The following is a 16,414-nucleotide window of genomic DNA, read 5'->3' on the forward strand; positions in this document are numbered from 1 at the left end:
CCAGAGAACTTCTTCAGTTGATAAACAACTTCAGCAAAGTGGTAGGATATAAAATTTACTCAAGTAAATCAGTAATCTTTCTTTATACAAATGATTAGCGGGCTGAGAAAGACATTAGAGAAACACCCTCCACAGTAGTCACAAATAATATAAAATATCTTGGGGTAACTAATCAAACAAGGGAAAGATCTGTATGACAAGAACTTCAAGTCTCTCAAGAAAGAAATCGAAAAAGAAGATGACTTCTTTTTTAATTTTTAAAGGATAAATTTTCAGGGTGCAGAATTCTAATCCCTTTCTCCTTTGTTAAATAAAACTAAATATTTTGGTGTATTCTCTTTTTCTACAGTTTCTGAAGAGATGTTGGATATGGTCTTATCTTCCTTTCCCTCTCCAGCTTCTTGGTGGAGTTTTTTTATCTTTGATTTTCTAAGGTTTGAAGATAACATAGCTGGATGTAGTTTTGGGGGTTTGTTTCTGTTGGGTGTTCATCTTTCTCCATGTCCTCTGTGCTTCCTGGCTGGTGCTTGTATCCAGTGTTAATTTGGGGACGTTAAAAGCCATCATGGTTCAAATATGTTCCCTGCTCTTGCTTCTTCTGCAACTCTATTAGGCAAACTTAGGTCTTTTGTAGTTGTCCCATGGTTCTTGTAAACCCCTTCTAGTACATGCATTATGTTTTTCTCTTTGCCTTACTGTTTGAGTGATTTCAGTGGAGATACCTGAAGTTCAGAAAGTGTTTTCTCAGCAATCCTGTCATGAACACTTGGTTCTGTTTACAGTTTTCATTTCTATCTTTTGTTGTTTCTGAGTTTTTCAGAGTTTACATTGCTCATTTCTTGTTGTCTGTTGTCTGCTTAATTAATGGAAGTTTTTATCATATTAACTATAGCTGTTTCTCTAGCGTTCCTGCTGTATTCCGGCATCCCTGCAGTATTGACTCCAGTCCTGAAGCTTGCTCTGTTATAAAAAATTTATCTTTTATACTTGAATCTCTTTTCCTTTATAGCCTTGTCCTGGTTAATGTAGCTACAGTAAGCCTTTGGTGGTGTGGTGGTAAGGTGCATTCCGTGGCCCTGTGAGGAGGTGGTCTCCGTCTCGGTGAGCCTGTGACTGTAATCTGTGAGCATCACACTTCTCAGTCTGCCCTTTTTGCCCTCACTGGCAGAATAGGCTGTCTATGGTGGGCTTGAACTGGCTATTTTTTATCTTCTACACAGGAAGCCTTTAGTGGAAAGCTAATTAAGTTCCCCATTTTTTGCCAGTAAATAACAGACTATTAACTGGGAAATTCTTAAATATTTGGAAACTAAATAGTGTTGCGGCCCGAGCTGCCCCACGTTTGGGGGCCAAAATGTTTGGGGACCGCTCTATCAATGTTGAAACCCGCACTGCCAAAGGCCTTGGGGGCTAAACTGTTAGAGCCTGCACTGCCCCAAGCTGCTCCAGTCCTCGGGTCGGGGTTCAGCAAGAGAGAGAGTGAGAATGGATATGAAGAATGGAGACCAGACAGAGCGTGATTCACTCCTGTTTATTCTTCAGTCTCTCTTCCTAGTCCAAGTCCCAAGTCTTGAGTTCCTAGTCCCTAGTTCCTAGTTCCAAGTCTCAGGTCCTAATTCCTAGTTCTAGTTGCTAGTCTCTTTCCCAGTTCCAAGTTCTTTCTCCAAGTGCTAATCGTTGCCTGTCTCGAGTCTCAAGTGCCTACTCCAAGTGCCTAATACTTAATGATAATTTCTTCTGTCTGCCTCTGCCTTTTATATGTCTCACTTCTAAGCCACGCCTTTCAGTCACACCTTTAAGTCATGCCCTTAGGTCTTGTCTCTAAATCTGATATCTAAGTCACGCCTTTAAGTCACACACCTTTAAGTCTCACACACCCAAGGGAAAATCCTGGGTATCGAGCTGGTGAGATGGCTCAGTGGTTAAGAGTACTGACTGCTCTTCCAGAGGTCATGAGTTCAAATCCCAGCAACCACATGGTGGCTCACAACCATCCATAATGAGATCTGATGCCCTCATATGGGTGTCTGAAGACAGCTACAGTGTACTTACACAAAATAAATAAATTAATTAAAAAAAAATCCTGGGTATCTAAAGCAAGATGTTATCAGATTACATGTAGGCTATTGTAATCAAGTCTCTTGTCAGGGTATATGGCTCAAGATGGCTGCAAGGATGATAGCCGCCTTCTGTCGGCTCCCCACAAAATAGCATACTTCCTAATAACCTAGACCAAATAACAAGTCCCAAGGAACATTATTAAATAGTTTTAAGTGAGTTAAAATTTGCATAGTGTGTCGGACTAAAGCACGCTTGGAGGAGTTTCATCATATTGAATGGTTACACTGGGAATGGAGAACAACTTCCCTCACATTAATGATGTCAGCTACTGTCTTAGGAATCTAAAAACAAAAGATAAGTTAAGCCCAAAGTAAGATGCATAAAGAAATGGCAAAGATAAGATAGGAATATGGAAGATAAGACAAAGAGGAATCAATAGAATGAAAAACTGTGGGAGAAGGCTTTTGCTAATGGTGGCCTTGTGTTCTACCTCATCTGTGATGTTTGTCTGCCATCGTGGAAGTTGGAATTCTTTAGAATGGATGCAGCTGCTTTTACTTTAGTTATACCATAGAAATTGCTCATTGTTTTTCAGTGAATTTTCATTGTTTTATATAGCATATATACTTAAAATATCAATCAGAAGTATTCATAGTAAATCTATGGTATTCTGGTGGTCAGGCAGTGGGTATAGTGGTAATTATGGGATTCCAGAAATGTGAGTTTGAGGTCAGCCTGGACTATATAGACCATCTCTAAAAAAAAGTATGTAAAGTGTACCTGTGAAAATTGTTAGCAAATGCTCCTCCCCTTGAGAGCACCTTATACATACCAGAAGGTAGTAGCATTGATCTCTTTTTTGTTTTACAGTTAAGGACAAAGAAATTTTACAAAATTACAACCAGTCACTTGAAAAGTGGTCTTTCTCACAAGCTGTCACTGGTCTGATTGACACAGGAAAAATATCTGAAGCTGAATCTCTGTGCACTAAGGTACTATTGTGGAGTTATACATTGAAATTCATGCTTTTTTGTCTTAAGTAAAACTTCTAGCACATAGTACTTATCGAGTGTAGGGTGTTGGTGATAACAAGCAGCATTCATTGGCTGCTTATTGCACGTCAGTCCTTCTATTTAGCATGATTTTTTTCTGGGTTTTACAACAATCGGTGATGTACATGTTTATGATTGTCAACCTTTTTATGAGTGAGAGAATTCATTTTTTAAGAATGTTAAGTATTTTCCCAGAAGCTCTCAGCAGCTACAAATGTATTGCTACTACTGTACTGCTTCTAAAACCCTCATAGTCTCTTTGCAAAAGAAATATTTTTTTATTTATTACTCGTGTGTGTGTGTATGTATATCAGTGTATGAGGAGGTCATGAGGTATCATATATCCTGGTGCTGGAATTATAGGCAGTTATGAGCTGCATTGTATAGGTGTGGGAATAGAACTCCAGTCCTCAACAAGGACAGTATGCTCTCTTAATCACTGAGCTGTCTTCCCAACCCTCGCCTGGACTCTGTATAGACTGTTTATTTTGCTTAAGGTATTATTCCTTTGCTTTCTGGTTACTCCCTTTAGAATACTGGTCTCAAGAATGTGTTCACTTTTCCAAATTCTGAAGCAGTAGAATGACTGGACATTGCTGATTGGTAATTGGAGCCTCTTTTTTCATCACCATGGGCTAGGACTGTGTGGCTCTCTGATGGCAGGTTTTATGGGTAGATTGTTAGCATCTTTCCTACCACATAGAGTGACTCAATAAATATTTATTCAATCAGTTAATCAGTTAAAGGTTTCATGGACCTACTTAAAAAAAAGAGTTTTAAATATGGCTTTTTTCTGAATGCTTATGGCTCATAAATACCAGAGCGAGTATGTTGTTCTCTTAGAAATGGTTGTTGAAAGAGAAACCAATTTTACAGAGAGATAAAAATGGTCTTTCATGATCCCTTTTGTCCTTCAATTCTTTGAAAAGCAGAATAATATATTTTCTCTTTCATGTGAATGATTCTATCTGCTCTAAGTCCAGGAGAGTGTATTAATTATATTGTGGATGCTGATTAAGCATAACTTAGCAGTTGTAATGTTTTCTCTGCTAGAATGAGGAATGTTTTATGAGTCTGTCCTTTTCATTTTATAGTTTTAGTCTCTCTTAGGATAAAGCCTTCAAATACACTTTATATGTATGTTGGACTGTGATCTAATGAAAAAAAAAAAAAAAAGATAAGTATTCTCTGAAGAGAGGCAGCACAGAAGAGTTGGAAGTTTGCCAACCTACCAAGCTGACACTTGAGATGAAAATTCTAATTATTCTGTTATGATCATAATATATGTACTAAGTTGTGACACTATACTTCATAAGTAAATACAAATGTTACATTAATCGTACAGTATGGGATGTTCCACTGAAGGAGTGGTAACCTTCACGTTTTACATTTCTTGGGTGAGTTTACATTCAGAACCTTAGTATAGCAGCTGAGAATAAACTGACTCAACAGGGCATATTAAATGTTGCGCGCACCTCCCGTGTCCCCCCTCGCCCGTGGGAGAGAAACACGAGAGGCAGAATTCGGGTATCACCACAGCGAGGCTTTACTCTGTATCAGCAAACGTGAAAAGACGCGGAAGGGCTGAAGACAGGAAGAGGCACCGCTTAAATACACCCTAGAGTGACGTATTCACTTCTGATTGGCTGTTCACTCATTATGCAATATTACGCCTTGGGATTGGCCAGTGACTTTGGCGGGCTTTCTGCCTTTGCAGCTGCCCAGTTAATTGTTTACTAGTGGGAGGACACGATGTCCGCGCCATCTTGGAATGGCGGATACTGACATACTCACTACGGCTCCCAACAATGAAAGCTAAATGCAGTGACTCAAGCACCACAACACTATTACTCACGTGAAAGATTATTTACGTATATGGTATATGTATGCTTTGGTATTCCCAGGGGAATGAAATCTCCTAGCATGGATCACAGTGTAATTGCCTTTTATTTATTTCAGCTTAGAGGCTGTTTGATAACGTTTCTCTTTGGGATTTAATTTTTAGAATTTAAAAAGTAACCCTGATCAGCCAGCTGTTATCTTACTGTTGAGACAAGTTCAGTGTAAATCACTCCTGGAGTCACAGAAGCCCCTCCCAGATGCTGTTCTGGAAGAACTGCAAAAAGCAGTCATGTCCAACTCAGCCTCCGTCCCGGCATGGCAGGTGAGCTCTCTGCTTATCCCAGTACGCTGCGATGCTAGCTGAGGAATCGCCTCCATCTCTAGTTACGTCTTGCTATCAGGCTGTATTTGCCAGTTTCCAAATCTGATGAGTATTTTGCAAATTTAACATTAGTTTATAATCTGTTTTTATAATGTTTTAAGACATTCTTAATTTTTTATTGTAAATTTCCTCAGTTGAAAACAATGGCAGAACCCTGTCTTTTACTTTGAGTTGATATAACTGAACTACATGTTCATTTTTTTTAGTAAGGCCACTGTCTTAGTTATTTTTCTTGCTTCTTTAACCGATTATGTAATAAAAGCAACATATTGGCTCACAGCTCTAGGGTGGTTTGAATGAAAGTGTCTCTTTTGAAGGCTTGGTCTCTTGTCGATGGCACTATTTGGAGATGTTTGAAAAATGTGGCCTTTCGGGAAGAAATGTGTCTCAGGGGTTGGCTTTGGGAGTATGTGGCCTCGGCTCATTTCTGGCTTGCTCGTTCTGCTTCCTGTTCCTGTTGCCATTTCTGCATCTAGCTGCCACCTTCCCTGCCATACTGCAGTCTATCTTTCTGAGACTGCACACCAAAATAAAATCTACTCCAAAAGTCAGTTTGGGTCATGGTGTTTTAGCACAAGAACAGAAAGTAACTAATACAGACATTGGTACCAGAGTGTGGGCAATTGCTTTACAGAAGCTGATCATGGATTTTGAAAAGGAATATGGAAGATGTTGGGACTTCAGAGCTAGAAAAGTTGTTCAATGCTACAAGTAGAGCATACAGGGCCATTCTAGTAGGAGCCTGGCAGGTAGACATGCTGAAACGGATGCAATGGACATTTAAGGAAGAAACAGCACCAGTTCTGCTCAAGATTTTCATGAAAATGCTTTTGAATATAATCCATGAATCCAGATTTATTCCAGTTCAAAAACCAGAGACATTCCAAGAACAGAAAAGAACTGAGCAGTGTCCGTTCTAGCATCCACGAGGAAATTCATAATAGAACCTTAGCATTTATACCCAACAGCACAAGAAAGATAACACACTACACTCAGGTGGGGTTTGATCCACACGCTTGAACATGAGTGCAGCTAAAGATGCTATTCATGTGAAATAACAGAATGTGAAATCTGAGTGGCATTTCCCAGCAGCAGAGGATAAGGGAGATTTCTGAGGGGAACAGTCTTAGCAACTGGGCTAGTGATCATTCAGTTACATTTTTGCTAAGTATCCAGCTGCCTTTTGCCCATGTCCTGAGAAGTTTCAGGAGGCACATAAAAAATTAGTCAACTAATTTCATTAATGCAGAGCATTTTAATATTATATAATGTTGAGTCAGTGGAATGGTTATTACTAATATTACTCCTTGCAGGTCTACAAAGAAAAAGAGCAAGTGGACAGAAAGAAATAAAAAATGAACAATTTGGAGAGAAAAGGAACCCTAGAAAGCTTAATGTTATAGCCAAGGCATTTGCTAGAAGAGGTTCTGATTATGATAGAGATTAGGGCCATCGGAGAGACTCCTCCTGCTTTACCCTGCATCAAAAGAAAGGATGGCAGGCCCAGACCCACCTGGCTAAGGTGCCATCCTGCAGGAAGAGCACCTAAGGGGCAGCCAGGCCTTGTGGGTCAGTATTTAGCATTACAGTAGATAGCAAAAGACCAAACCTCAATGCATCTGCACTCTTTAAAGCTAAAAGAGAAGCTGTGCTTCTAACTTTTGTCATTTCTATTTAGCTTTAACTAGTTTTTTGAACTTCATAAAAATGGAGTACTTATTTGAATTTATTTTAATTTAATATTATTTATGGGAGAAATCTTTTGTTCTTTCGTGCAGCCAGAGTGTTTCTTCATCTCCTTTTGTTGTTATTTTGAGTTATTGTGTGTAATGGAACAAGTGTCATATTTTTCTATGTGTGTGTTGGTTTATACTTGATTGAACATTTCATGTGCTGATGTTGCTAGATTGTTCTTTTCCTCATATTTTGTTAGATATGTAAGTAATAGTATGTTTTGGTTGTTCGAACTCTCATTTACCTGATGACTAAAGATGCTGTGCAGCTTCTCAGATGCTACGGATCTTTCAAATACTCTCTTTGAAGCACATTTCTGTAAGCTTTAAATTGGCTTTTTAAGGAGATTAATAAGATAAGTGAATTACTTATGAGTCACTGGAATTCATCAACTTTTACAAATGTAATTGCATTCTATTAGTTAATATCATATATATATATATATATATATATATATATATATATATATATATATATATAATCCCATCTGTGGCTCCTGTTGGAATGCTATTTTATGCCAACTTTTAATATTGATGAATCATAATTTGATTAAGCAGATTTTGAGGTTAGTGGGAGTTTTTTGTTTGTTTCTTTAGAGTGAGTGAATCTTGAGCTGGGAAGGTGGCTCAGTGAGTTACATGCTTGCTGTGCAACCATGAGATTTGAGCCTGGATTCCCACCCAGTCCAGCCAGTCATTGGTCTGGCTCCGCAGGGGAGGGGGAAAGTGATTGTGGAAGACACCTGATAGTTAATCTCTGTTTCTGAGTGTGTATCCCTCCCCCACATGAATACACACACACACACACACACACAGTAAATTATTTCTATTTGAGGGTGTTTTACTTGCCTATAGTTTTCATTCCTGCAAGTTAATTGCTAAATATTTTTATAGGTGGTCCTAATTCTTTGTTTTTTATTTTCTGAAAACTAATGTCCTGCTGTGTTGGTCTTTAGTTATGCTTTCCTTTTCATGTTCCTAATTTTTTCCCTTTTCTGTTTCTTCATTGTATTTGATTTCATCTTAATCTGTTGATTTGCTTTTCCTGCCATAAGTTCATGAGGCAGAATTTTGTTATTCTAACATGTGAAGGTTTTTTTTCTTTCTAGTAGTTATGTGTATTCACAGTATGCAGGTGTGTGTGTGTGTGTGTGTGTATGCGTGAGCGCATGCATGAATGTAGAGACCTGACATTGATATTGGTTGTCTTTCTCAATTGTTCTGTGTCTCTTACCCAATCCAGAGCTCACCATTTTGGCCAGACATGCCAGCTTGCTGTGTTTGTCTCCATTTCTTGGACACTGGGATTATCAGTGGACCATTATGCCTGCCTGGCTCAGTTTTGAAGTCTAGCCTTTACCTGCATCTCGAGTGCCTTGCCTGCTGTCTAATTTGCATTCTAGTGTAGCATTTTCATTGTCATTTGTTTCAAAATGCTGTTTATCATTGGAATTTGTTTGAAGCATCTTTGAAAATTTTTAATATAAGAATATACTAGATATTTTTCTGTTAATAATTTCAAGCATAATTCTGTTTAGTTAGATCATAATTTTATGATTTCAGGCTGGTGGTATTTGTTAAAATGTAGTCTCTGTGATAGATTTTTGAAATAGGGGCTCACTAGTCGCCCAGGTTGTCCTGGATCTTGTGCTCCTCCTGTTTCAGCTGGCATTAGCCAATGTGTCTGGCTTTAGATTTGTTTTAGTTTTTAAATTAATTTTTTATTAAATATTTTATTTACATTTCAGATGTTATCTCCTTTCCCCATTCCCCCCGACCCAGAAACCCTGTATCCCATCTCCCTTCCTCCTGCTTCTATGAGGATATGCCCCCACCCACCCATCCACTCCCACCTCCCCACCTTCGAATTCCCCCACACTAGAGCATCCAGCCTTCATGGGACCAAGGGCTTCCTCTCCCACCTATACCCGACCAGGCTATCCTCCCCTACATATACAGCTGGAGTCATGTGTCCCTCCATATGTGCTCCCAGACTGGTGGTTTAGACCCTGGGACCTCTGGTTGGTTGGTATTGTTGCTCTCCTCATGGGGCCACAAACCCCTTCAGCTCTTTCAGTCTTCTCTCTAACTCCTCCATTGGGAACCCCATGATCAGTTCAGTGGTTACCTGTGAGCATCCTCCTATGTATATGTCAGGCTCTGGGGACAGCTATATCAGGCTCCTGTTAGCATGTATTTCCTGGCCACATCAATGTCTGTCTTTGATGACTGTAAATGGGATGGATACCCAAGTGGAGCAGTCTCCAAATGCCCCTTCTTTCAGTTTCTGTCCCACACTTTGTCTCCATATTTGCTCCCACGAGTATTTTGTTATTCCTTCTAAGAAGGACCAAAGCACCCACCTTTTGGTCTTCCTCGTTCATGAGCTTCATGTGGTCTATGAGTATCTTGGGTATTTCGAGCTTTTAGACTAAAGATCTCCCATGCTCATGGATTGGCAGGATTAATATAGTAAAACTGGCCATCTTACGGAAAGCAATCTACAGATTCAATGCAATCCCCATCAAAATTCCAACTCAATTCTTCATAGAGATAGACAGAGCAATTTACAAATTCATTTGGAATAACAAAAAACCCATGACAGCTAAAACTATTCTGAAGAACAAAGGAACCTCTGGAGGAATCACCATCCCTGACCTAAAGCTGTACTACAGAGCAGTAGTGATAAAAACTGCATGGTATTGGTACAGAGACAGGCAGGGAGATCAATGGAATAGAATTGAAGACCCAGAAATGAACACACACCTATGGTCACTTGATTTTTGACAAAGGAGCTAAAACCATCCAGTGGAAAAAGGTCAGCATTTTCAACAAGTGGTGCTGGCTCAACTGGAGGTCAGCATGTAGAAGAATGCAAATTGATCCACACGTATCTCCTTGTACAGAGCTCAAGTCCAAGTGGATAAAGGACCTTCACGTAAAACCAGATACACTGAAACTAATAAAAGAGAAGGTAGGGAAGACCCTTGAATACTTAGGCACAGGGGAAAAGTTTCTGAACAGAACACCAATGGCTTATGCTCTAAGATCAGGAATTGATAAATGGGACCTCATAAAATTGCAAAGCTTCTGTAAGGCAAAGGACACTGTCAGTAGGACAAAATGGCAACCAACAAACAGATTTGGGAAAAGATCTTTACCAATTCTACATCCGATAGAGGGCTAATATCCAAAATATACAAAGAACTCAAGAAATTAAACTCCAAACAATCCTATTAGAAAATGGGGTATAGAGCTAAACAAAGAATTCTCAACTGAAAAAACTGGAATGGTTGAGAAGCACCTAAAGAACTGTTCAGCATCTTTAGTCATCAGGGAAATGCAAATCAAAACAACCCTGAGATACCACCTCACACTAGTCAGAATGGCTAAGATCAAAAACTCAGGTGATAGCAGATGCAGGCGAGGATGTAGAGAAAGAGGAACACTCCTTCATTGTTGGTGGGATTGCAAGCTGGTACAACCACTCTGGAAATCAGTCTGGCTGTTCCTCAGAAAACTGGACATAGCATTACCTGAGGACCCAGCTATACCACTCCTGGGTATATACCCAGAAGATGCTCCAACATACAATAAGGACATATGCTCCACTATGTTCATAGCAGCTTTATTTATAATAGCCAGAAACTGGAAAGGACCCAGGTGTCCTTCAACAGAGGAATGGATACAGAAAATGTGGTACATTTACACACTGGAGTATTGTACAATGAATTCATGAAATTCTTAGGCAAATGGATGGAACTAGAAAATGTCATCGTGAGTGACGTAACCCAATTAGAAAAGAACACACATGGTATGCACTCACTGATAATTGGATATTAGCCCAAAAGCTTGCAATACCCAAGATTTGTTTTATAACCCAACATAAAGACATATTTGGTAAATCCCACATGTGTCATTGTAAAACATGTGTTCTGTAGTTGTTAATTAATCTTTTAATTAAGTAGTGTAAACCCAGCTTATCATTGCTTGTATCTTTTAAGTAGGTAGTATAACCAAGCTTGTCATGTTTGTATCTTTAAGTAGGTAGTGTAACCAAGCTTGTTGTTGTTGGTATCTTTTGTGGACACGTTGAATTTTTATTTTACTTTGTGTGTGTTTGTGTGTGTGCGTTTCTTAATATGAATGTTGAAAGTAGGCAAGTTAAAAATCACCTGTTCTTGGGACCGTGTCTACTATGGTTTCTGTCAGCCTTTTCTCGTGAATTCTCTGGTGTTGGGTATTTGCAGATGTAGAAGTGCTTATATGGAAGGAATATTGTGACAGTATTAGCTTACTCTGTCCGTGTGCTGTTGCAAAGACTGCATTGTTGGATAGTGCTACCGCTACACAAACTTTCTTTTGATTGGTATTTACATAGTTTATCTTTTTTTTTTTTTTTTTTCTGCATTTGGTGCTCTTGACTTACCATCTTTGGAGACATTTAGACTTCAGCTTGATAGGACTATACAAGGATTGCTAGCAGATTAAACAGTAGCTACCCTCCTTCTTTTGGGTGACATGGGACATACCAATAATTGAATTAAAAATTTAAGTTCATTAGAGTTTATTGATTGTTTAGGGAATGTAGACTCTGTACTAATTTCAGATGTTATACATCTGTCTTCTGTTTCTTAGTGGTTGGCCCAGGTATATCAGTCTCAAGGAATGATGGGTGCTGCAGAGATGTGTTACAGAAAGAGTCTCCAAGTGGCATCCCAGCAGGGCAACTGGAGTGGGAAGCTCTCAAGTCTGTTGAAGCTAGCCCTTCTTGCCTTGGAAGTGTGCATGGTAGGCATGTTGTAATTGTGATCATGAAAACGTGATTCCTTCACAAAACCCTTTTCTTTTTAATTATGGAACCTTTCACAGTGATACTCTGTGGCGTTTCCCTATCGTTTCATTGTCTTTTGCTGTGGTCTCTTGTAGACTGTACCTTAAGCTCTAGAGAAACATAGAGCAATAGGGACCCACAGATACAACAGAATTTCAAAATTGTTTAGAGACATTCTAAGATTGTAATTTTAGAAGTTGAATTTATAGCAAGTGTATTCTTGGTATCTTAAGCATTCAAGTCTGTTACTTTTTGTGACAAAGATGCCAGAATGTAACTTTTTTTTTCTTAATTCAATTTGACATTCCTCAAGGTATTTCTGGGGACCTATGACTTGATATCCTATTTTCTGATGCCAATTTTACATAATATTAACCAAAAAGTCTTATTGCCAGTAGGGAAAATTCTTAAAGATAACATGTACATGAGAGTGAAGAGCCTGCAGAACAATTTATTTACTATAATCCTATTTGAGCACTTATGTATTCTATATATGTTTAAGAATCAGGATATATACTATGTGTGGAAGATCAGAAGTGTCAACTAACCTGAACCCTGAGATCTCTCAGACACTGAGCCACCAACTAGGCAGCATATATAAGCTGATATGAGGCCCTGACACATACACAACAGAGGACTGCCTGGTCTGTCCTCAATGGGAGAAGATGCACCAAACCCTCAAGAGATTTGTGACCCCAGGGAGTGGGGAGGCCTGGCAGGGTAGGGTTGGGGGTGGGGACATCCTCTTGAAGACAGGGGAGGATTAATGGGATGAGGAACAGTCAGAGGGCAGACTGGGAGGGGGATAATGACTGTTTAAAAAAAAGATTAAAAAAAGAAAGAAAAGAAACAGGCAAGTAAAACAAACTAGAATTAAAAGAAAAAGCACAAGAAACTCAGACACACAACACACACAAATAAAACTCATAAGAACACAAAATTAGAAGCCATAATTTCCAGGCAAAATACCAGTAACAAAAAAAAAAAAAAAAAAAAAAAAAAAAAAAGTTCAAACGAAGCAACATGAAACAAAAAGTCTATGAAAACACCATTGAATTCCTGTTGTAGCCTTCTACTCCTGGACATGTGGCTGCCCTGAAGTGTGGGTAGTGTACCCAGGGAAGTTTCCTTAGCAAGCAGATGGAGATAGCATCTGGGTTAGGGGTAGGAGCTCATTCATGTCCACTTTCTCTTCTCAGTGCGGGACCAATACATTTTTAAAGTGAACATGTTAAAACTTAGAGTTAATGTTTATTTTGCATTTTTTAGGCTAATGTTTCAGGTGATCACTGGTCATCCTTGGTTCAAGAAGCCACAAGTGAGGCCTTGAAGATTTGCTTTAGTCCGCTGGCTGTCTTCTTGCAAGCATTGTTACAGTTCAGCCGTAAGATGGGAGCAAGGTATTAGACATCTGTGCTTCTTGTTTGCTTGGAAATTCTCGGTGATTACTAAGCCTCCTAGGAAATGGTCGAGGGAAGATTTATAATGAAATAAACTAGTATACCAAGCTTTGGGAATATTACGTCTCTACTTTAGGAACATCTCATTCTCTATTACAGTGAAGAATAAAACATTTCTTATTTATTTAACAAAAAATGGTGCATAGATATAAATATGACAGGTTTGGCATGTCAGAGTTTTATGTGACGATGCCCTTGAGATTTTTAATTTTTTTTTCTATTTTAGGATATAACGTAATGTGGATTCTAGAAGCAGACAAAATCACAGTGGTTCTGGCTCAAGGTTATATTAATAAAAAACTTGCTAATTTAACAAGCTGGAAAAAATGAACAAATGTTGAAAAGATAAGCCTATTTGTAAATATGTGCTTTCATGTCTAGAAAAGTCAAAGGCTGTTCAGACTAAAACAAAACTTTATTATTTGTTAGAGGCTGGGCATGGAGATGACAAATGTGAGGAACATTACTTAGATGTCATATACATAGGGGAAAATGTGTAAAAAATTTTAAAAATAACATCTCGTCCTCATAAGTCAACTATTTATAAACCAATGACTTAGAAATAAATATTGCTGACACAGAATATAGAATAGGTTTATAGAAATAGAATTCAATGTCTATAAACATGCTCCCTTCAAAAAGCCACACCACACAAAATAAGACTGAAGAATGAATTAAGACCCCTCAATTCTGTAAGATTCACCAATTTTATTTACAATACTCACCTGCAGAGGGGGTATTGTGTGCACTGGGTGGGCATGCAGCTTCACTGATTAATGTTCTGTCTGTAAACTTCTGAGTGAGCCATTCCTGCTGAAGCACATGAGGGACATGAGAACACTAGCCCTCACGTGACCCTGCCATACTTATCACTGATAGCATTTCCAAAAATTAGACCCTAAATATGCCCTCAAGGAAGAAACTGTGCTTATGATGTAACACAGTACATGGACTTTTCCAGAAACAACTTCCTGAGTTCCTGCTCAATCCAATTGCTATTTTTGTGATTGTTTTGCTTAGCAGTTCTGAAGCTAGTTATTTTGTGTTATTTCTACCACTAAGGAGTTTTGAGAGTCATAAATGTTAGTAAGATAGAAGAGAAAAAAATCAGAACATAACTGTAAATCATTTTGTAATTATGTGAGTTGAGTTCACATGTTGAACATATCCTTGAAAACACTAAATGCTTGCTTCTCCTCATGTGGCTTCTTGTACCAGTAATAAACATTCTTGTTTGTTATAGATCATGACTGCTGTTGGCTGGTTAGTTGGTTGGTTGGTTACTTGTTTAAGAACTTTTTCTCACTGTGGACTTTTAAGATAAGGTCTTATTGTGTAGCCCAGGTGGCCATGGACCTGTGAGTCTTCCTTCTACCTTCTCCTCCTTAGAGCTCAGCTTCAGGCATGTTCCTGGCTGATTTTTCTGCAAAATTTTTTGTCACAAAGATCACAGGTTGAAAACACCCAGAGACGTTCATATAATTTGGGGTCTTCTGACTGTATTTTGAATGAACTTTAATTTGCATGTCTGCAGTAGGAATAAAAGCAGCAATAAGACTGTGATATTAAGTATGACTAAATATGATACTAAGTGTGACTAAATGCCATAGAGCTTTGTGCATAGTCATAGTAAACATTTAATAAATAATAGCTGTTACTGTTCTTATCAGAGTAAACATCATAAAGTAATCAGTTAAGATATTTAAACAAACGAGAAAGGTAATGTGTGTATGAGACTAGTACGTAAGATCTCCATAATAATTTAAATGCTTGAAGTAATTGTACATGTCCTTCTTCTAGAGAGACACGGCGGCTTTTGGAAAGAGTAGTGTACCAGACCGGATACCCCAGCTCAATTGTATCAACTGCTCGTTGGTACCTCTTAAGACACCTCTATGCAAAAGATGACCATGAGCTGATTGATGTAAGCTGTTAACGTTACTTCAAATATTAGTTATCTTTTCAAACTTAATTGTATTATTATTGAAATTGTAAAAGATGAATATCAAGTTTGTTGGCAAAAAATACTACAGTTAATGCTGCATCGGTAGTACAGAAAGAGTCGTATACATGGTTTGAAGGTAAAACTGTACTTAGTGTTGTACATGCATTTGTTTTAAAATTCCCATCTTGAAAGTTAAGATTTTTTGGCATGAAAAACTAAGATATTAAGCTATGCTTAAAACTAGTTCAGTGTAGATTAAATAGGAAGTCATACGAAGTTTTCTTTGAGAATAGCTATCTTGGAGTCCAAAGTCCAAACTACTGTCTAACTCGGATGGCAAAAGGCATTGCTTTAAAACTCTTCTGTCAAGGCCAGTTGTGATCTGTGTTTAAAGACCTGCAGGAAGCGCTAGTGAGATGCTCTGGGTCTCTGTGAATGCCTGACTTTGATCCCTGCTACCCGTGGTGCAAGGGAAAGCAGACTACCTGAGTTTCTTGTGATGGATCCAAAATCCTCCCACCCCACACATGTAATAGTAAATAGACTTCCATCAATGTTCTTTACAAGTGTTTTGATATATGACTTTCTTTGTTCTGTTACTGTAAAAATACCATGAAATTGTTAGCCATGTAGGAGCATGAAATTTAAGGTGACCTAAATCTGTGTTCCCTTGAATGGCCACCCCTATTTTGCTCTAGAATAAACTTTCTCTTAGTCATTTAAAGAAAATAAATAATTGCATAGTAACCATAGGTGACAAGTTTAGATTTTTTTAATTTTCTGTGCTAAAATACAGCCAATGAAAAGTTAGCCTCACATACATGCCTACTTATCAGCATAGTTTTTTTTATCAATATTCATCTCACTTTTATATTAATAAGAAGCTCGTACCAATGGAAACCTTAAATTTGAAATCAAAGTAAATTTTGTACCATTTAAGAAATTATAACTTTATCTTGATAATAATTATACAGATTTCTACCAATAGGTTATGGCTATGCAATGAGTCCTAGCTAATCCTCCCTGTTCCAACAAAACCACTACTTTTCCCTAGAAAGACAGACCATTATTAACCACATTAGTCCCCAAGCCCAGGGAATAGGAG

At 38.3% G+C, this 16,414-nt stretch overlaps 1 protein-coding gene across 12 annotated transcripts in view; it reads left to right on the plus strand.

The window, feature by feature from the left end:
• Positions 1-16,414, plus strand: part of Skic3 (SKI3 subunit of superkiller complex) — a 102,954-nt gene that overhangs the window by 82,892 nt on the left and 3,648 nt on the right. For all 12 annotated transcript variants that reach the window (XM_076927028.1, XM_076927027.1, XM_076927026.1 and 9 more), the window contains 5 exons: positions 2,932-3,053; positions 5,119-5,277; positions 11,709-11,861; positions 13,174-13,304; positions 15,165-15,288. In XM_076927028.1, coding sequence (XP_076783143.1) covers positions 2,932-3,053; positions 5,119-5,277; positions 11,709-11,861; positions 13,174-13,304; positions 15,165-15,288 — 689 coding nt within the window. The remainder of the gene's footprint in view (positions 1-2,931; positions 3,054-5,118; positions 5,278-11,708; positions 11,862-13,173; positions 13,305-15,164; positions 15,289-16,414) is intronic.

The sequence above is a fragment of the Arvicanthis niloticus genome, chromosome 29 (genome assembly GCF_011762505.2).
Source record: "Arvicanthis niloticus isolate mArvNil1 chromosome 29, mArvNil1.pat.X, whole genome shotgun sequence".
Classification (NCBI taxonomy): Eukaryota; Metazoa; Chordata; class Mammalia; order Rodentia; family Muridae; genus Arvicanthis; species Arvicanthis niloticus.